This window comes from Prionailurus viverrinus, chromosome B3, assembly GCF_022837055.1.
Source record: "Prionailurus viverrinus isolate Anna chromosome B3, UM_Priviv_1.0, whole genome shotgun sequence".
NCBI classification, from domain to species: Eukaryota; Metazoa; Chordata; class Mammalia; order Carnivora; family Felidae; genus Prionailurus; species Prionailurus viverrinus.
The window spans coordinates 54,040,625-54,061,723 of NC_062566.1; the positions used below are offsets into that span (position 1 = coordinate 54,040,625).

Here is a 21,099-nt window from a genome sequence, read left to right on the forward strand (position 1 = left end):
GGAAACAAAAGCAAAAATGAACTATTTGAGCCTCATCAAAATAAAAGCTTTCTCCACAGTGAAGGAAACAATCAGCAAAATTAAAAGGCAAATTATGGCATGGGAGAAGATATTTGCAAATGGCATATCAGATAAAGGGTTAGTATCCAAAATGTATAAAGATCTTATCAAACTCAATACCCAAAAAAACAAATCATTCAGTGAAGAAATGGGCAGAAGACACGAATAGACACTTTTCCAAAGAAGACATCCAGATGGCCAACTGACACATGAAAAAATGCTCAACATCACTCATCATCAGAGAAATACAAATCAAAACCACAACGAAATACCACCTTACACCTGTCAGAATGGCTAACATTAACAACTCAGGCAACAACAGATGTTGGTAAGGATGCAGAGAAAGAGGATCTCTTTTGCACTGCTGATGGGAATGCAAGCTGGTGCAGCCACTCTGGAAAACAGTATGGAGGTTCCCCAAAAAATTAAAAATAAACTACCCTACCACCCAGCAATTGCACTACTAGGTATCTATCCAAGGGATACAGGTGTGCTGTTTTGAAGGGGCACACTCCCTCCGATGTTTATAGCAGTGCTACTGACAACAAAGTATGGAAAGAGCCCAAATGCCCATTGATGGATGAATGGATAAAGAAAATGTGGTATATATATACAGTGGAGTATTATTCAGCAATCAAAAAGAATGAAATCTTGCCATTTGCAACTACTTGGATGAAACTATAGGATCTTATGCTAAGCAAAATTAGTCAGAGAAAGACAAATTATCCTATGACTTCACTCATATGAGGAATTTAGATACAAAACAGATGAACATAACGGAAGGGAAGCAAAAATAATACAAAAACAGGGAGAGGGACAAAACACAGGAGACTTTTAAATATGGAGAACAAACAGAAGATTACTGGAGGGGTTGTGGGAGGGGGGATGGGCTAAACGGGTAAGGGGCATTAAGGAATCTACTCCTGAAATCATTGTTGCACCATGTGCTAACTAACTTGGATATAAATTAAAAAAATAAATTATGTAAAAAAAAAAAAGGTATGAAAGTTGAGGGTCAAAATCAGTGCAAAAGTTGGAATGGTAGAATTGTGTTTGAAAAGGTTTCTGTTGTTTAGAGCTAAGAAAGTTTTTAAAAAGCAAATTCCTGCCTGTATGTTGCCTTTTGGAGACAGACTTCAACATTATATGAGCAGCATTGTCATTTTCCCTTTTTTTTTCTTTTTTTGAGCATTTTCTACCTGACCTTTAATTCTTTTTGCCCCACATAAACACATGATCAGCTTAATTCTAATGAGGCCCCGTTAAAGTTTAAGGTTTGTTACTTTTGGTATGCCTGGTGATTCCTATCCTTACATTGATTTTATAAAGTTTACAAGCCCCATGTGCATATTGCTTCTTCATCAGCTTTTTAATTGTCCACTTTCCAACAATCTTGTAAAAAAGGACAAAAACAATAAAATAAGTATGAAATTATGGAAACATCACTGTGCCAAGATGGTAAGGGAACCCAAACTGGTCTGTTGGCTGGCAGGCAATGCCACTTGTCCAGGTGACAGCTGAGGGTGTGACAACTGACTCCCCGAGGCAGCTTGAGTATCAGTGCATATAAAAATACAGCTTGTTCCTGGATTGAGGACCTTCTACACCTGCTCAGATGGTTGTTGGGAAGAGTGAATGAGATAATGCCTATTAAGTGCCTGGCATGCAGTAGATACTCAACAATCATTTGCTAGATCTGAACAGTCACAAAATCGCATGCCAAATCCTGCTGGTTTGGTAACCTCTATCCTGGTTATGACACTGGGAAAAGCCACCTCAGTGAGTCCTGTCCCTCTCATCAGAGACTTGTCTCTAGTGTTGGTGTCTCATTGCCTGCTTTCTGTGTCTTGGTCCAATGTGCCCTGGCCCTCCCACCCTGTCCCCTGGGTCCCCACCCCTCCTTACAGTGTGGTTGGTCTGGGAGAGTGCAGGGTTGATGTCCTGCCATCTGGTAATGGGAGGCAGACCCAGTGCTGTCCTGGCCTTTGTATAAGAGGGCAGGCCCAGATCACGGCCCCTCTGCAGACAGCTGGCCAGGTAGTCTGTGCGCGAAAACTTCAGAGACCCGGGCCAGAAATCTGGGGATGAAATACCAGAGAGTCTGAGAGAGCTCAGGGCCACCACAGCTCCACTAGCCCAGGAGTCAGGCTCCAACCAGCCCCAAGGGGACCAGAATCACACAGAGGGAACGATGGTCAACAGGTCTCTCAGCAGTGAAAGAGTGCAGGATCCCAGCCCCAGGCACTCCTCCCAGCCTGGCTCTGGAGCTCCAGCAGAATCCCCACCCAGGGGCCAGGGGTGTACCATCTTCAGGGACAGCTTCAGGCTCACCTAGCACATCCTCAACTACCACATGGTCCTCTTGCTCAGCGATCTGGGAGGCCATGCCCAGCAGCAGTGCATCCACATCTTCAGCTCTTTGTAGGTTTGGATGCTTTGGGAATGGGGAGAGAATTTGGGGCTGAAGGTTGAGCACCAAGGCTCCCTCCACCCCATAGTCCAAGTCCTGGGCCCAACAAGTGCTGACATTTGCTCTAAAACCATCAGGCCATTCCCCCTCCATAGGTTGATTCCCCACTCAAGGTGAGTGACGTCCCCATCCAAAGCTCATGCTGCTGGAAGACAGGCCTCCACAAATGCAAAGGATCTAAAACTTTACTTCTATTTTAGGAGACTTGACAGTATGGTTGACAAAGGCACTAGAACATCTACATCTTGGTCCTTGCTCTGTTAGTGAGTAGCTGTGGGCAAGTCACAGGACCTCTCTGAACTCAGTGTCCTTCCCTTAATAAAAAAAGCATTAGGGATACAATGCAATACAATACAATAAAAGCAATTAGGAGGACACAGGTCTCTTTCAACTCAGCTCCATGATTCTGAATTCCATGCTTTTCTCTTCTCTCTTTTCCTCTTACCTCTTTTCTCCTCTTATGAACACTCTATACAGAATATCAGATTTTGCTTTAAATTATTCATCAATGATCTTCACCCACTCAGGCCTGGTTTGGATGGACAGATTATCCCTGATATCTCTCAGAACCCTTCCTCCTCTTTGCTCCCCTCTCAACATGCCCTGGATGTGTCTAATTGGGACATTTCCTTGGAGGGTGGGATGGCTAGGGTACTCCATGGCCTACAAGGGACCCAGAGCTGTCAAGACAGAAGAAAAACCTATGGGGAAGCAATGAATGTAGAGCCACACCTGCACAGGCCTCACTGTCCCTCACACAGCCCTGAGGTGGGGTGGAGGACTGACTTTTGACCATGTACAGCTGACTGCTGTGGCTCTACTGCCCACTTTCACCACACACCCTCAGACACAAATACACACACACACACTATACACACTACACACATACACCCACCCACATATGTGCCCCCAGTCCTGACCTCTCGGCTCCAGTAGCTGTTGCAGACCCGGAGAGCTCTGGAGATGCTTGAGTTCCTATTGATGACCTCTTGGAAATGACAACTGGCATTTCTGAAATGCAAGGAGCAGGGGAGTGATGACTGAGGCTATGGGGTCCTAAAGTCAGGCATCAGCTCTGGTCTCCAAGGCTATATACAGCCAGGGGCCCAGGTCATTGTAAACCCCCAGAAATGTACCCAAAGCATGTTCATGCCTCCCCTTTCCCCCATCTCTTCCTTTCTCCATCCCTCTCTGTCTATATATATATTACTAAACAGCATGGGGCTCTATTTAGAGTACCTTTCTCTCCCAATTCCCAAAGAAAGAGTTTACATATTATCATGTAATATGTAAACATGGCTATTGTCACACATGTCCAAAAATTGTTCCAGAGTAGGAAAATGTAACCTATGAATTATTTAAATTATAACGCAACTGTAAAAAATAAACTGCCATGCTTTGTTCCATATACATTAAACTAAATATATATATATATATTTAGTTTAAAGTTTCCTTTTTATTATTTTGGAATCAAAGTTTTTCTTCAGCTCTCACAAATTTTTTTATAATTCCCTCAAAAGGCTTGCAAGACCCAGGTCCTGTGCTTATAGCTAAAAATGCCCCCAGTGTGGTGTCAAGACCTAAGGTTTAGACCAGCAGGCTTTGTGACTCACCCTCAGAACCTCAATTAGCCCGTGTTTAATTGGGGAGGTTAATATACACACCAGCTGTAGGAAAACGGATAAAGTGCTTAAAAACCACAATGACGTGTTTTTAAACGATTGTTCATCTTCCCTCTACAAATTCACTGTTCCCTTTGGGAAATGAGCACACTTCAGACTGATAATCCTGTCCTGAGGGCTCCTGAGGGCAGATTTTCCTGAAATGACACCACCACCCCTTCCAACACACAGACATTTATGCTGGGCCCCCACCTCATGTAGACGCCAGGAGGCACCATGGTGGAGAAGAACTGCTCAGAGGCCGCCAGGAACTCTGGGGAGATGTTGGGGTCCAGGAAAGGGCTGTATCCTGGGGAAAGAGGATCCTAAAATTTAACCCTTAAACCACCCAGCCTCCCTCCCCATGGCTCCTGTCCCCCTCGAAAAAACTCCTGCCGGCTCTCCCATTCTTCCTCCCCATCCGTTCACCTGCATACTTCGGGGGTGTTTTCTGCAGGAAGCTGGGCAGCCACTCATACAGAGCGATGTTCTGAGGGACAAGAGAAGGCAAAAGGGAGGCATGCGCTGGAGCAGCCGCCCTGGGAGGGATCCGAGCCCAAGGAAGGCTTCGGTGGGAGATGAGGGTCAGGCAGGGGCAGTCACGAGGGAGGCAACTCAAACAGGACAGGTGCGGAGGCCCGGCCCCCACAAGGAACCTGGGATGGCAGAGGAGGGCGGCTACATAAGAACCACAGCAAAGGCTCGAGGATCACAGCGCTTTGCCTCCTCATCGTCTCCACGTCCACTCCGAGACGAGACGCTAGCCCCAGTTCTGGGGAGCAGCGTCCTCCTGGAAAAGGGCGTTTCCGGGGGCTGCCCGTCGGAGGATGGAGGGCTCTGCGCAGCAGGCAGGGGCGGGGCGGGGCGGGGCGGGGCAGGGAGGGGGTGCGGACTGACCTGGTAGGTGGCGATGACCCTCTTGCGCGCGTGCTGAAACAGCTCCTCGTCCCCCCACCGCGGGTGCTCGCGGGCCAGCCGCTGCGCCCACACGTTGTGGTAGCGGAACCACAGCAGGCCCAGCGCCTGCAGGAAGGGGTCGCGGTTCCCTCGCTCCGCCCCGAAGGCTGCACGCGACGCCGTGGGGCCGCAGGGGAAGAGACGCGCGGCGGTGTGACCACGGGGAGCGCAACCTCGGCGCCCCCCAGCCCGCCCCGCCGCGCGCCCAGGCCGCCGCAGCCCACCCCGCGGCCTCACCATACAGCCCCCGGGGCCCGCGCTGTCCCGTGGCGGGGTCGGGCGGCGTCCACATGAGCAGGGGGCTTTGCGCGTTGCGGGGGAAGGCGGGGTCGGGCCCCGACGCCAGCTGCCCCCCGGAGAAGCTCCGCAGCGCGTCGCTCCAGGAGTGCGAGGAGCCATAGATGGCGCTGCCGTCCAGCCAGCCCGTCACCTCGTTGGTCTGCGGGGGCACCGGGAGGGTGAGCCCAGGGTGAGCCGCGGGCGGAGTAGCTGAGACGGGTAAGGGGGCGCCAGGGCCAGCCCAGCGTCGGTGGCGGAGGGGGGGGGGGAGCGGGGGGACGGAGCCTCTCCCGGCCCGGCCCTGCCAGGCCCCGCCCCCGCGACCCCGCCTGCCGCGTCTCACCAGGTCCCGGGGGTTACTGGGGCTCTGTCCGGTCTCGGGGTCCCAGCGGCTCCTCTGGAAGGGTAGGACCACGTCCCCGCGCTGGTCCGGGTCGAACACCGGGTCCCCGGGCGGGATGTGGATGTTGAGGAACTCGGCTGGACAGCCAGGTGTCTCCACGCTCACCAGGTCGGACAGCACGTGGTAGCCTGTCCGCAATGGGGGCGTGCTAGGGCCAGCTGAGGGCCTGGCACTCTCCTTTCTGCATCAGGTATCCAGCCCCCCCCTACTCCCCTTGAAGCATCAAAAGACTCCTTAGATTTTGGGGGCAAGTCCAAGTCTTGACCTCCTCCACCCTTCCCAATCCTTTGTTACACCTTGGTCCAGACTGTTTTCATTGCCAGTTTGGTCTTCTCCTTGGTAACTGGGAGGTGCCCGGTGAGTGTGCCTAGGCAATTGGGCTGGGAACACCTGCTGCAACATGCAGCTGGGAGCAGCCTGCCCAGAGGGCCTGCCAGTCTCACTGTGAGGCTAGATACCGGGAATCAAATGTAGCCCCCCCTTCCCACCCCCTGGAGGGCTAGCAGGAGCCAGGCATTCCTGCTGGGTACCAACAACCCACAGACACGGGTCAGACCACCCATTCTAGCGCCCCATTTTGACATCCACCCCCCCTCCCCAGACCTTTTGCCAAAGGCAAAAGACTGACACTGCCCTGACACTGTCCTACGAGCCACAGGGGCAAAGAGTGAGAACAGGGTCCCACCAAGAGTCCCTGCCAGATTATTTTTGTGCTCCTGCCTCCATCTGTACTCCCAACAACAGCTCAACGTGGGGCAAATTTATACCTCCACCAACCAGACTTTCTCCCTCTAGTTTTTCTTCCCCAGAAAAAGAAATACAAGACATAGCTTTCTCCACTTAAGAAAAATCATTTTAGGCCCTAGACATCTTGTGATTTACGACTACTTGCCCAAAGCATATTCTTGACTTATCTTTGCAGGATTTAAACCCCTTGGAGCACTCAGATACCAGAACAATTAAAGGCAGAGAAGTGATGTCAACCTTTGCGGCCCTTTTGTTTTTCATCAATTAAGACCTGAACTCTGTCTCCCTGAGATGACTTTTGCCTAAATTCTAGGCTGAATTCCCCACTGTACAAGTGCCTTTGTGAATCTGTATGTACCCTTAGCTTAAAACTTCCCAGTTTTGTTGTTTGGGAAGACATTGCTTTGGGAAATAACCCCTACATTCTCCTTTACTTTTTCCAGTAAAACTCTTCCCTTTCCTATTCTTGGCTTGGTTGTGTCTTTTGGCTCAAAACCCACCAAAAGCCGAATTCAGTTTCACATAACGTCACCTCCCCCCTCCATCTCTCACCCCCATCTCTGAGACCCTCCATCACTTCTCTCTCTCACTCCCTGACTCCCCGCTCAGATATAGACGTGTCCAGCTGACCCTACTGGCCTTCCTCCCCCAGAGGTTGAGGCCCTCACCAAAGAATACTCCCAGCACTGTTCGGTTTCGCAGGGAGGCCTGCCCTGCAGGGCCCCTCATGGCAGTGTTGCTAAGGTCTCTGGGGTTGGGCAGGTGGGGTTCTCTCAAGGGCTGGTACACACCATCTGCATAGCTGGCTGGGACTAGGCGCTGCAGCCGAGAGCCTGCAGTAGGAGAGGTAGAGAGACAAGGGTAAATCCTCAGTGGGGCTTGCTTACCTCCTCTCTCCCAGGATTCCCTCCATACCACAGGGAACCCATGAGCCTTTGCTGGTACCTGTCATCCCTTGCCCCTTAGTACCACCCTGACCGTAGGGCTGTCTCTACTTGGCCCTCACCTACCTTTGCTGCCCCATCTGTGCTCCATGAGGTTGTTGTACCACCCATCAAATCGCTGCACCTCCCAGGAAATGGGGTTCTGTGCTCCTGTGTGAGAACAGAGGGAAGGGGCAGCTGGGTAAGTCTGTGCATGGGAGGACAGGCAGGCATGCAGGACATGGGTCTTGGGAGGCTGGCAAGGGGAGCAGCAGAAGTTGGACCCCCAGCACAGTGTAGAAGGTAGGGTGCAGAGGAAAGAACCCAGGACAGAGTGCTATCCAAACTCAAGTTCAGTCTTTAAGCTGTCCCGTGGGGGAAACATGGCAGGGAGCACCTAAGGCAGTATAGTGGGGGGCAGCGTGTTTTGACAACCCCAGAGAGCAAGATGAAGCTGGAGAACAGTGGCAATGTGGAAGGGGATGCAGGAGCCTTCTACTGCTCTCACACCTCAGCTCCCAGAGGGACACTGCAGGACAGAAACCATTCCCAGCCCTAAGATATCATATGGAGCAAGAGCCAGCCACACCCTAAAAGCCAACCACTCTTCCATCCAGGGAAGGAGAAGTCATTCTATGACCAAGCCCTGGGTAGGGGCAATGTGGAGAGGGGCTTGGCCCTCTCCTGCTGAGCAGAGCTCAGGGCAAGGGTGCGGGCCCTGGGGCTGTGGCTCTAGGACCTGTTGCTACTCTGGTCTCTTTCCCAGTTTCTGGGGTGGGATCAGGAACTGCCTGGTCATGGGATAACCTTGCCTCTTCTGAGGCAACATGTTCCTCATATAATTCCTCTTATTGACCCTATTGTACTTTCCAAAAACTAGGATCTGGGACAGAGCACTCAGTTGTTGAGGGAAGAGTTCAAACAGTGGGGACAGAGGGAAGGGTCTAGAATTAAAGGTGGACCTAGAGGTCCTTCTGGTCAGTGGATCAGATAACCAGATTCCTTTCCCCAAACTAGGAGGCTACAGGGCTAAGGTTCCCTCTCTGCTCACTTCAGAGAACAGAACAGAGAAAGAGAACAAAGAGAAAGAGAAACAGAAGAAAAGGACCCTCATCAGCCATCAAGGGACCCATTCCTCTGACTGTCCTTCCACTCACACCAAGGATAAGATCTCAGAGCTACGCCTCACACTCCTGTGTGCATGTGCATGCCCACGCATGCACACTCAGTCACCAGGAGGTCAGAGAGGCAAAATGACTCAGACCCTGATGTTTGAGCAAAGAATCCAAGTAAGGATCCGGGACTTGGGGCAGGAACTAGGGGAGCCACATACACATGATCTCTAAAATAAGATGAACTGGTAGCAGAACAAGAAGAGGGTCTTTGGGGGAAGGGTGTAAAGGAGAATGCCTCCCGGGAATAAGTGGCAATAGCTGGGTAGAAAAGGCAAATCCAAGGTCAAGGCAAAGAGAGGCCAGGAAGGAATGGGAATGTGAGCAGCTCCTTCATGGGAGAAGCTGCAGGGGTCTATCACCTCCAGTCAGAGTAGATCATTCCACAGATTTTCTGTGCTTCCTTTTCTTGTCCCTTTTCTTATCCTGCCACACCTGATAGGGCTGATAAGGGGCTTGCTCTTTTTAACTTAACTTGTAGCACCTTAAGCCCGCTTCCCTTCTCAGAGACCCAGACTTCACAAAATGGCCTCAGAGTCTAGCAAACTGATGGTAACAAGATGAAATCTAATGGACCATACAGAGGCAATAGTTGTTTGTTGTTGTTTTCATATTGTTTTAAGACACTGGTGACTTTCCTTCAGCTTTGGGTCCAATCTGACCACAAAATCCTTTATTGTCTTATGTGCCTAATCAGTCTTTTCCCATTTGGGATCAGGGGTCCTTACTTTATGAAGAAAGAGAAGAGAGAGGAGAGAGAAAGGGCCTCCAGACTGTAAGGAATGAAACAGGAAATGCTGACACAGCAGGGTTCCTCTGTTCCTAGCTACACTTCTCCTCCAATCTATACTCACCCATGGATGTCCATGACCCAATCAGGAGTGTCCATGCCAGAGCCAGGCAGAGGCCCATGATGAAAGTGATAATAGCGCTTAGGTGTTAGGACACCCAAAAATGGAGACCCTAGGAAAAGAGAACAGGGAGAATGGGTCCCAGAAATTCAGGAGAGTCAGGCCAGGGCCTCTGCAGGCCTCTGTGAATCTAAGTGTGAGCTGGGCCAACACCACAGTGGGGAACAAAGAGCAAGAGACTCACTCACCCCCAAGAGTCTTTCATTCATTCAACAAACACTTGGCACGCATCCACTATTTTTTAGGCGTTTAGATCTAGGAACTGGAAATTAAGTGATGAACAAAGCAGACAGAAATCTCTGCCTCCTTGGACTTACCTTCTAAGATTAACTGAAAACCTTGTTTTGGCCCAGCTTCCCAGTGTGTGTGTTCCTTGGACAGAGCCTTGCTTGAGGGCCAGGACACTGAGCTGCTGCTACAGTGTGGTTTTAGGCAGGTCACTTCTCTGGTCTGGACCTTGATTTCCTCTTCCAGCTATGGGAATAAACATGCCTGAACTGTCTACCTCCTAGCATGGTTGCCAGAATCAGACATGAGATTGAGGTTGAATTCAAAGCAAGAAAAGCGACAGGTGTTATGTAAATGTGATATAGAGAGAGGGTGGGCTGGAGCTTGACTCTTCTAGGCAGACTCAAAGAATGCAGCACCAGGTGCTCCTGTGTTTGGTGCCAGCTTTCCTCTCTCTCTCTCCCTCTCTCCAGGCTAACAACTCAATCACCCAGGGACAACAGGGAAATGGGGCAGCAGGGGATTCAGACTGGGACTCCTGAGTGGCACAGGGAGTGCCTAAGGCGAATGAAGACCTTCTAAGGCAGCATATAGACACTGGGGGTGGGGTGGGGCTGTGGAACTATCTAATGGAAGAAAGTGGGAGTTCAGAGAAAGCCTTATCTCAGACTAAACTCTCAGGACTCCTGAACATGTTGTCTAGTCAAATAGGAGGAGCCCTGGAGGGTGATCTCATCCCAACTTGCGAACTCCCATGAAACAAATGAAAAACCCTAGGCCCTGTCATAACCCAAAAGCTCAGCATTCCACCCACTCCATCTGAGACTGCCCAGATGGTGGTCTTTGAGAGTTTGTGAAGAGCAGGGCCCTGAATGGTTGAAGCCGTAAGGATGTTGGAGTGGCCACAGTGGTCCTTCCCTGATCTAGGATGCCCTGCCCCTTCCCCCCTACCACTTTGTCTTGTCTTTAGGATCCGGGCCCCAGACACCAATGTACCACTCAACCCATAAAAGCATGCAGTGAGCTTTCAGGCCAGGCTGTGGGGACAACCTGAAGAGGAATGTGGGCATGCTTAACAATCACTCCTTGTGGGTGGGTAGCCTGTGATTTATATAGCAATATTGGTTCAGTAACTTCCTAACAACCTTGAGTGGAAGGCATAACCTTATGACAGAGCAGTGAAGCCCCAGGCAGTGGCAGAACCAGGGAGAGAACACAGGCCTACCTTGTTCTTAACCCACATGGCTACTTTTCCAGTCTGAAGTCCTAGAATAGGGACCCTGGGGTGGGGGAAATAGGAGCCAAGGCCATAGGGATTCCAATCTGGTCCCAAGGGAGGGCTGAAGGGGAAGCCTGGACTCTAAAAGCCCAAAGCTCCCTCCCTGGCATAATGTGCTGGTGCCGGGGAGAGTTCCAGAGAGATCCCCTAGGCCCAAGCAAATTAGGCCACCCAACATTCAAGGTTCTCTAAGAATCAAAAACTTGGGGTGGGGTGTGTGAGGATAGGCCCGAACGGGTTCCCTTTCAGCCTCAGGCTAATAACGGAGGCGCAGAGGGGCCAGGGCTAGAATTCCCCTTCCCTCCAAAAGCGTAGCGGAGCTGGGGTACACTCCGCTGCAGCCACGCCGGTGGCTCTCCCTCCCTCCCGAGCGCCTGGGCCCGCGGGCCTGAGAAACCCTCCTCGGTCTGACCTGTGGCCGCGGCGTCCCTCGACCCCAAAGTGCGGACTGGCTCTCTCCTGGCTCGCCGCGAGGCCCGCGACGCCCGCTCCCGGCCGGCTCCCTCCGCAGCTCTGCGCGGGGAGGGCGGGCGGGGCCCGGGGTGAAGAGGGGCAGGCGCGGCCCACTTCTAAGGCGGGGCGGGGCGAAGTGGGGCGGGAGGCCAGCCGGAGCGCCCGCGACCCGCAGAGGTGCTCCTAGAGGCCCGAAGCGCGCCAGGTGAGACGGCGCGGGCTCGCGGGGCTCAGGTGGGGGAGCTGTCCCTTCCGTGGCGAGGGCTCGGCTAGTGCGGCTACGGGGACAGAGAAAGGGGCAAGTCTGCTGGGGCTGGGGGGTGGGGAGAAGACCTTGGGGGGGGCAGGGGAGGCGCTCCCCGAAACTCTCCATATCGTCGGATCTGGGCTCCAAGACCAAGAGGATCGGTGAACGCCCGCAGAGCAGGCCAGGCGTCCGAGCAAGGCATTCGTCCTAAGACCCTGAGAGTGTCTGTGGCAACCATCCCCTGGGGTTCCTCGTGAGCTCTCCGGGTCTCAAGCCCTCCAGCCTCGCCCGCGCCCCACCGGTCTCCAGACTGCATCTCTAGGTTTGTGCCGGAGCTGCCCGGGAGTTCTGGGCAGGGGGCAGGAGGAGGAAGGCCGGAGGGGTGGCTGCGCAAGGGACGGCTCTTGTGCACGGTCCCTCCTCTGTCCCAGACCGAGGGCGGGGGGCAGCGCCTCTGATCCTCGGGTGCGGTCTGAGGTTGAGAGCGACTTGGAGTGGCGGGCGGGGAAGCACCCCAAACCCGGTTTGTCCGGTCATAGCCTGGTCCTTAAGTGAATTAGGAGAAGAGGAAGGTTGGAAGCGAGCCCCGCCAAGAGAAAGGGAGCGCATTCGGTGATAGAACGTCTGGACCTCGTTCCCGCCCCCAGGAGCGCTGCTTGTGAGGTTCCACAGGGAGGAAGCGAGCGGCGCGGGCTGCCACGCACGCACTGTGTGGAAGGGGCGAAGGTAGGAAGACAGTGGTCCGGGTGTGAATGGCGGGGATGATGAGGCTGCTGGGGTCGGTGTGGTCGGGATGGGTTTTGAAGGGGGCCTTGGAGTGCTGCCCCCATCCAGGCCCCTAGGAGCGCACTTCCAGTGCCCCCCTCCCCCCGCAAGTTCAGATCAAGTGGGAGTTACTCAAAGAGAAAGTTTGGTAAGAAGTTAAGAGGAGAAAAGAAAAACCTCAGAAGACCATATATGCCACAAGGTTTACAGACATGGAATCCTTATCTCGGCCTGCCTGGAGCCTAGATAGTTTATTTGCATGATTCAGCGTCCCTGGGCTCCTTACTTACTTCAGCCCTCAACCCACTTCTCAGATCTTCTGTTTCTCCACTTAATTCTTTCCTTAGTGCAACAACATACACATGCCCACACACCTTCCTGAAGAGAAGAGGCTGGGACAGGAGTTTCTGACAGTTCTCACCAGCCAGAGCTGTCAACTTTAATGGGATCAACCCCAACCAAAGAAACAAAATAATCACATTCTAGTAGCTGTGTATCACCAGTCAGCGCTCTTGGCAACTCCAGCCATGTCACCCATTCCTTCCTGGAGAATTATAGTATTTCTGAGTTCCAGAAGATGTGGGATGTGGGGAGAGGGAGACTGTAAGAGAGGCCACAGAGTACTAAGGAAGTACGTAAGAACTTTGAATGCTGAAGACCAGCTGTATCAGGCTGGATTTTCTTAAAGATTTGTAACTTTATTTCTTATCCACCCCTTTTAACACACACAGGAACCCCACTTCAACCTGGGGTTGGTAAAGATTGGGTAACGTCTGAAATACAACTGAGCATTAGAAATGCTTCAGTAATTTAAGGGAGTTCAGAAAGGGGGAAAAAGTGTCCCTCACTTCTCTAGGCTAGGTGAGAAAGGAGGACCCCAGAGTGTGGGGATTGGCCCACCCCATTGAGAAAGCACCTGTTTTGTCACAGGGGCCTCTGATTGAGGGTTTATGTACCTAGTTCTCTATGTTACTAAGCAGTACTTTCTTCTTGTGTCTATATTTCTGTTTACATGAAATTGTAGGTGTATGTCTGACTGTATCTTGCACTTATTTGTATTAAGGTACATTGTGTATATATACGAGTCACGGTGGTGAGCTAGGGGAAAGGGAGTGAAGACTGAAAAGAGATTTTTCTCAGATTGGAAGAAATTCTACTGTCAGACCCTCCTTGGCTTGCCAAGGAGGAAGATGTTCCAGAGGAAAATTATAAGCTTTGTAGGAAAGGAGGATTGCTGGGTATAGGGACTTTTCATTTAGTCCCACCACTTCATGCAGGAGGCTTGTTAGCTTAATTATTAAAACCAATTTGGGATCAGGGTCATCCAAAATTAGCTTTAGATTAGGCAATGGAGACTAAGGAAAACCTAATTCCTTAAATTAAACAAAAAGAATTTTATTCACTGTCTTTTTGCTTTAGTCATCTTTAATAAATATTTTTGGTGAATTGGAAATAAGTTAACATTGTCCTTCTGTACTTATGATACAGAGAGACTTTTGTTAGTGTTTCTTTGAAGCACCACGTTAATGGAGGTGAGCCATTCTTGTAAAGTATTTTATAACCTCCCACTAAAATATATGCAGGAATAATGCTGATATGTAACGCTAACCAAAGTACATTACACTATTATTATTTGCTTATATTGCAGCTATTTGTTTTTGAAATTTCAGCATATAACATGTGTTCATAGTATTAGCAAACTTGCTTTATCTTCCCACCTTACTAACCAAGATATTCTACATTTTACAGCCTTTTTAAAAACATAAAGCCTTCCATCACAATTGTAATGGCTTTAGTCTAGGTGTCATAAAGAATAAATTCTTAGACCAATAAGTAAAATAAATATCACTATCACATATTCACAATTCATAGTTACTTAGCTTTAGCTAGAGTTGAAACATATGTTTCAGATTCAATTAAACGTGAACATTCATGCTTTGGACTCCAACTACTAGAAGAGGCTTCCTGAAAATTTTGTGAAAGCACTACAGATTGACAGGGTTGGTCAAATCCCTTCCTGCCCAATCCTTAGGCCTATATTGGTGACACTCAATTAACATTGAATGAGAATAGAATACTCTATAGGACACAGAGGAAGCATAGCTCCCTCTTGTGTGTGAAATAAAGGATGCCACCTACAGAGAGGAAGTCACTCATTCATATATATTCATTCATTCAACCCACAAGCTGATTAGTATATGCTACATGCAGGGGATGCAAAGATGGAGATTAGAAGCTAATAGGGAGACTGATGTTCAAACAATTACAATCCAATGTGATTATTGTGATAGTGGAGATATATTCAAAATGCAATCAGAACATTAGAGGTAGGAACATCTACACTGGCCCAATGGTGTCAAAGAAAATTTCACAGAGAAGGTAACATGAGCTGAGACTTGAAGGGTGAAAAGGAGTTTGCTAAGGAGTAAGAGCATTCCAGGCAGAGGAAATAGCATATACAAAGGCATGAAGAGTTAAAAGAGTATGTCAGATTCAGGGAGAGGCCAATAATTCAGTATTGCTAGAGGTTAGGCTGGGCCAAAGATGGAGGTGCAATGGTAGATGAGATCCGATCATAAAGGACTTTGTATGTGATTGTGAGATTAGGTTTTACCTAGAGCAAAGAAATAAAATGTTTATATTTCCTTGTTAGAAAATAATGTTCTGGCACCAGGCAAGACAGAATGAGACTGAACTAGGGCAGTAGGGAAGGAAATTCATGGATGGTTTTAAGAAATGTTTAGGAGATAAGATGGTCCATCTTTCTGGTTTATTTTATTGATAACAGTGGTGATGTCACCAAAGAGACAAAGAAAACAGAATAAAAAGCAGAGCAGAGACAGTGAATTCAGTTTGGGACCTGTTAAATCTGAGGCATCCATGGGGAAGCCAAGTGAAAATGTCAATGGGACAATTGGCCCAGGTAAGAGGTCTGTCTGGAGACATAGATTTGAGAAGCATCGGCCATGGGAATAGATGAGTTTGCCTACGGAATCATGAAGAGTACTAGAAGAAAAGAGCCAAGGCAGAATCCTGGGAAGCAGAAACATTTCCGAGAGAGGAAGGACTAGCAAAGGAGCCACAAAAGTCATGGCCAAAGGCAGGAGACCCAGGAGAACATGCTGTCATGGAGATTCAAGGAGGACACGTTTGAAGAAAGGGGAAACAGTCCACAATGCCAAATACCACAGAGAGGTTAAGAAAGATGAGACGTGAAAACTTCCCTTTGGATTTAGCATGTGATAACCTAATGGAGAAGATGGGAATGGAGAGAAGCCAGATTGTAACGGGTTGAGGAAATAAAGCAGTGGAGACACCAGCATAGACTATTCTTCCCAAAAGCCTGGCTATGAAAGGGGGAGAGTGAGATAAGACAGTAGCTGGAGGGGACTGAGAAGTTCAAGGGAGAGGGTCCCTTCTCTTTGTGTTCTTAAGATGGGAGAAATTTAAGCATATCTTTGAGAGAAGGAGCCAGCAGAGAAAGAGAAGCTGACAAGTTGTGTAGAGAATGGGGAATGACTAGGGAAAGGTGGTTGTGAAGGCAGGCAAGGATTGGAGTGAGAGCCCAGGAGAAAAGGAGATACCCATTCCCCTGCAATGGAAGAATTGAAGAGTTAAGAAAAAAGCAAAACTTCATGGGAAAACCGAGGCTCAGAGCTTATGTGACTTGTCCAAAAGACAGGATTAAAACTGTCTCTCTTTTTGCCTGACACTATGCTACCCCCCCAAGAGATAGCATAGGAGGTGGCCAGCCTAGAAAGAGAGTGAAAGGCTGGGAGCCACAGGGTATTATAGAAGAATCACAGAATTCAGAACTAGAGGGGACATGGAGATCATCATATCCAACTGCAGATGAGGAAACCAAGGACCAACGAAGTTGTCATTTGCCTGCCTAATGTTTTAAAATAAGTGAAGAACTGGTTCCAGCCCAGGGTTCTCTCCAACAAGGACTGGATAAGGAGATAAATGGAGTAGTCAGATGTCCTCTCTTTCCCAATCTTGTAGCTTCTATCTATTCATGTCACTCTGTTTCAGGTATTATTCTTAGCACTTTACACACGCAATCTTGTCTCACACTCTCAATGACCCTGTGAGGTAAACACTGTCATCCTTACTTTTAATAAAACCAAGTATCTGTAGGGGCCAAGTAACTTGCAAGAGGCAGATACAGAATTCAAACACAGAGCTGCTTAACTTCAAACTTATTCTTTCACTATATCACTTAATAAGACACTACCTAGCAAGACTATAAATAATGGAGCCTCCTGGGAAAACCAAGGCCCCAGTACAGATCACACACAGGGAAATGAGCAGAGGTGGGATCATTGATTGTAAAATAAGGTGAGCTAAGTTGATTTCAATTATTTTAGAGTTTCCAGAGGAGGAGTCAGGGTGCTTGACAAAGCTAGACAGACCAGTGTGGGCAGTGCCAGGACCGGGAATCAACCCTCTGATGATATCGTTGGATTATATATTTAGCAAAGCTGTCTGGCCTTTGTTCCTTTGGAGACTGGGAAGGAAAGCCAATCTTTTTGTAATCTGTACCAACTTTCACCCTTATGCCTTCGCTTGATAGCTATATAGTAAATATAATTCTTTTTATGTCCTGTGATCTGTCTGATTAGGCTGGAGGCCTGAGAGAGATCAAAGAGAATTATATTTAAGACAGTCCCAGAGGAAGCAGAGAAGCCTCAAGGGTGGTTGTGGCACTGATTTAGGGGACCTAAGGGTTAGGAAAGGAGCATGGGGCAACAGAGATGGATTGCCAAGACCCTCATTCCCTCACAGCCAAAACACAGGGAGATGGATGGCAGAGGAGCAATGGACAGACAGTAGCAGTAGAATCTGGTGAGCTCCAGAGATGAGGGAACTGGTCTGGTTTATTCTTAGCTGTATCTTCAGCACCAAGAATAGTACCTGGCTCATAGACATAAACATCTATTGTCCTACAGCATACGCCTCCCTGTCACAGCCCCATCAAAATGGCTGCTTTTGGACACACATTCCCCTTCTATACTGGCCTCAAGCCAATCTTCCCAATGGACACCACCTTGGCCGTCATCATTGCCATCTTTCTGACTGCACTGGTCACCTTCATCATCATCCTGCCTGGCATTCGGGGCAAGATGGTGAGAAACAAACCCAGCCCTGGAGACCCCAGCCCCAGAGAGACCTTGGCCTCAAGGTGAGGGGGCCAGACTCTCTGACTACAACCAGACTCAGGAAAGAGACTCCAGTCCTGAAAAAGTGTCACCCACCCCCCAGGAGGGAGCTCCCTACTCATTGATTCAACACATAATTTATTGAGAACCTATTACGTGGCAGACACTCTGATCTCAATTGACCAAATGACCTCAGTTTTAGAACCCCCGCCCCCACACACCCAAGTCTGGAAAGAGGAAGGGTGGATTTGGAAGGAGGGTGTTCCTTCCTAAACCCACCCACCCTGTGACTCAGAGAGTGTTCTGGCTGCTGCGGGTGGTGACCAGCTTGTTCATCGGGGCCGTGATCCTAGGTGAGTATAATTCTGGGCAACTGCCTCTGTGCCGTCTAGTTTGCCCCACAGCCAACCTCCTCTCTCCTGGTTTCCTTACAGCAACTTCTGATTCCAGGGGGTGGGGGGTGGGAGGAGCATAAGCAGAGTGTGATCAAGGAAGTCTTGGATTCTGACCCCTTTATTCATCTTGGGCAAACATATTATTGACAATCTAACCATGAGCTAGACCCTGAGCTAGTTAATAGATATACAATTATGCGCAAAAGAGACCTAGACCCCTTGGAGCTCTCCTTCTGACTCTATCCCAGTAATGCCCAGATTTTCCTGAGTTCCTGTATGTCCAACTCCCCAACTCCAGCTGTGAATTTCAGTTCTGAGTGGTTCGTGGGCCAGGTCAGCACCAACATATCATACAAGGCCTTCAGTTCCAAATGGATCAGTGCTGACGTTGGGCTGCAGGTTGGGCTGGGAGGAGTCAACATTACACTTACAGGTAAGTGATGGTTCTTACCTGTGAGGGAGAAGATTCTCCTGTGTCTTTGGAATCTAATCTGGTGTGGTCTAAAGTTCTACGGGATGGAGGGATGGTAGGAAGGGAAATTTCCAGAGATTAATAGCAGCTTCTGTACACCTGCCCAATGTGATGAGCCCCTACCCAGGCTTGAGTTCCTCCTGAGCACACCTGCCCCATTCCCCAAGGGATCCCAGTGCAGCAGTTGAATGAGACCATCAATTACAATGAGGAATTCACATGGCGCCTGGGTGAAAACTATGCTGAGGAATATGCAAAGGCACTGGAGAAGGGGCTGCCGGACCCTGTGCTCTACCTGGCTGAGAAGTTCACCCCGAACAGCCCATGTGGACTGCATGGCCAGTACCGCCTGGCAGGACACTACACCTCAGCCACACTCTGGTGAGTATGGGATAGAGGCCAGCCTAGACCCAGGGATGGTGTTTCTATCCATCTTTCCTCCACTTATGTGGAAATCCCTAGTGGGACAGGCTGGCACCAGCCCCACAGTGCTTGGTTGGGAAACCTATAGGCAGAAAACTGTGTCTCACATCTCTGGGATATTCTTGAGTGCCTGAGCCTCCATGTGGGCCCTTCCAAATAGAAGTGTCTAGGCCAACCTTCACTAGGTCCTTGGCTCTCCAGGGTGGCATTCCTCTGCTGGCTGCTGGCCAATGTGATGCTGTCCATGCCCGTGCTGGTCTACGGTGGCCACATGCTGCTAGCCACAGGCATCTTCCAGCTGTTGGGACTGCTCTTCTTCTCCACGGCCACATCACTCACACCACCCTGTCCCCTGCGCCTGGGCACTGCTACGCTGCACACTCACCACGGGCCTGCCTTCTGGATCACATTGACCACAGGTGAAGTCCAGCCCTGAAGACAGACACAGGGCTTAGGGCCAGGGAGGGAGGGCCAGGGACCACAATATTGGTGGGGGTTGAGGGTCTGCCTCTGGGGGCCAAGATGCCTTTCCTCCCTTTAAAACCCCATCCCTCTTACATCACTCATCGGGGCTTTTTCTCCCCAGTTCCACTACCCACCCCCACAGATGCCTACTCCCTGTGTCTTCTGTCTCTGTCATGTTCCTCATCTCCTAACTCTCCCTTCACCCAACTCTTTCCCAAATCTTCCAATCTTCTGTCCATGCCCGCCTCCCCCAAACACTCTTCTCTATGTCCCCCATTCCTAGAACCCTTCTCTTTCCTGCTTCACATGGCTTTAAATTGTCTTACAGGTCTTTCTCCTCTCCTGTTCTCTCATGCCCCTTCTCATGCCTTCTCCTCTGTGCCCTGCCCTTCCCCCAGGGTTCTCTATTTTCAGAGTTCTCTCTCTCTTTCTTCTGACATGTAATTCAAAGAGCACTGGACTTAGAGTCAAAGCTCAGAAAAATAGAGCCATACCAGCCGTATGACCCTAAGCTAGTCACTTCTCTGAATCCCAGTTGCTCTGAAACAGGGATGCCAGCATTCTCTGAGAGTTATCCTGATGCTCTTGCAAGAGTTCCTTGGGAGGGTATTACTATCACCAAGGCAGGACACCTATTGTCTCATCCCCAGGACTGCTTTGTGTGCTGCTGGGCCTGGCCATGGCAGTGGCCCACAGGATGCATCCCCAAAGGCTGAAGGCTTTCTTCACCCAGAGTTCAGGAGAGGATCCTGCGCTGGAATGGAATTCTGAAGAAGGGGGACTCCTGAGTCCTCGCTACCGGTCCACAGCCGAGAGTCCTGAGCCCCAGGACATTCCCCTGTCAGAGGCTTCCTCTGAGGCATGCTGTAAGAAGGAGCATCCCAGAGAGCCTGACTGTACCCTATAAGGCTCTTCTCCCTGGTGGCCACCCGGACTTCCAGTCTGGTTCCAGATCTCATTGGAGCCTCATAAACCACCAGAAATGACTGCAGGTTGGGTTGTTTCAGCCCCCCAGCTCCAATCTATAGGTGGAGAAGGAAAAAGAGGCTTTTCCTTTTAAAAAGCAAAACAAAAAGCCCTAATATGCTAAACAGAAATTGGAGCCACCCATAAACCCTGTCTCCCTGGTAAGACCAAGCAAGTGCTGCCTGTTTATGCACAGCAACCCTGCCTTCTCTTGATGCCTTGCCTCTTTGAGGTGCCATTTATTGAAACTCAGCTTCATCTACATAATGTGTATGTGTGTGTGTGTGTGTGTGTGTGTGTGTGTTGGGGAGGTTATAGTGTGATACCTGTATGGTCCCTCTTATCCCTCTTGTTTCCCTTTTTCTGGGTCCCTTTTGTTCTTCTTTTACTTCCCCAACTTGTGTGATCTCTTGGTACAATGAAAGTCCTGGGCCAGAGAAGAAACCAAACTTCTTGTCCCAGGATATCAACCACATGTGCTACATTATCTTTAAGCTTCACTTCTCAAATCTGCCAAATAAGATTGTAGGTCTTGCCAAGGACCTAAAAAATAATCCCAGGATTTATTTTTATGCCTTGCCGACATCTACTTTAGTTAGCCCTCAGATACCACCTCTTAGTGAATAAACTGGAGTTAGTAAATTACCTCAAAAATGCCATT

The 21,099-nt window shown here is 49.7% G+C and overlaps 2 protein-coding genes across 8 annotated transcripts in view; one reads left to right on the forward strand and one right to left on the reverse strand.

Moving 5' to 3' along the window:
- The window catches only part of DUOX1 (dual oxidase 1), a 35,176-nt gene extending 23,523 nt beyond the window's left edge, over positions 1-11,653 (reverse strand). For all 3 annotated transcript variants that reach the window (XM_047862605.1, XM_047862604.1, XM_047862603.1), the window contains exons 1-13: positions 11,503-11,653; positions 9,901-10,057; positions 9,527-9,635; positions 7,588-7,671; positions 7,246-7,410; positions 5,771-5,958; positions 5,386-5,587; positions 5,089-5,255; positions 4,621-4,681; positions 4,405-4,501; positions 3,451-3,541; positions 2,392-2,494; positions 1,966-2,138 (exon numbers count right to left, since the gene is read on the reverse strand). In XM_047862605.1, coding sequence (XP_047718561.1) covers positions 1,966-2,138; positions 2,392-2,494; positions 3,451-3,541; positions 4,405-4,501; positions 4,621-4,681; positions 5,089-5,255; positions 5,386-5,587; positions 5,771-5,958; positions 7,246-7,410; positions 7,588-7,671; positions 9,527-9,584 — 1,389 coding nt within the window. In that variant the 5' untranslated portion in view covers positions 9,585-9,635; positions 9,901-10,057; positions 11,503-11,653. The remainder of the gene's footprint in view (positions 1-1,965; positions 2,139-2,391; positions 2,495-3,450; positions 3,542-4,404; positions 4,502-4,620; positions 4,682-5,088; positions 5,256-5,385; positions 5,588-5,770; positions 5,959-7,245; positions 7,411-7,587; positions 7,672-9,526; positions 9,636-9,900; positions 10,058-11,502) is intronic.
- Positions 11,654-11,670: 17 nt separating this feature from the next.
- On the forward strand, positions 11,671-20,992 carry DUOXA1 (dual oxidase maturation factor 1). 5 transcript variants are annotated; one of them, XM_047862608.1, is made up of 9 exons: positions 11,671-11,748; positions 11,939-12,112; positions 12,438-12,516; positions 17,508-17,684; positions 18,013-18,070; positions 18,411-18,545; positions 18,752-18,965; positions 19,209-19,426; positions 20,123-20,992. In XM_047862608.1, the coding sequence occupies exons 4-9, from the start codon at positions 17,538-17,540 to the stop codon at positions 20,377-20,379; spliced, it is 1,029 nt and encodes a 342-aa protein (XP_047718564.1). In that variant the 5' UTR covers positions 11,671-11,748; positions 11,939-12,112; positions 12,438-12,516; positions 17,508-17,537; the 3' UTR covers positions 20,380-20,992. The 5 variants fall into 5 exon arrangements, with proteins under 5 accessions (XP_047718564.1, XP_047718565.1, XP_047718567.1 ...); XM_047862609.1 differs by having other exon boundaries at positions 11,675-11,748; positions 11,966-12,112; XM_047862611.1 differs by lacking the exon at positions 11,671-11,748 and having other exon boundaries at positions 11,879-12,112; positions 12,330-12,516.
- Positions 20,993-21,099: the final 107 nt, after the last annotated feature.

Coding starts and splice junctions, on each gene's coding strand:
- DUOXA1 (XM_047862608.1), top strand. CDS start 17,538: ATGGCTGCTTTTGGACACACATTCCCCTTCTATACTGGCCTCAAGCCA. Junction 18,071..18,410: donor CATCGGGGCCGTGATCCTAG/GTGAGTATAATT, acceptor CCCCAACTCCAG/CTGTGAATTTCAGTTCTGAG. Junction 18,546..18,751: donor AGTCAACATTACACTTACAG/GTAAGTGATGGT, acceptor CCATTCCCCAAG/GGATCCCAGTGCAGCAGTTG.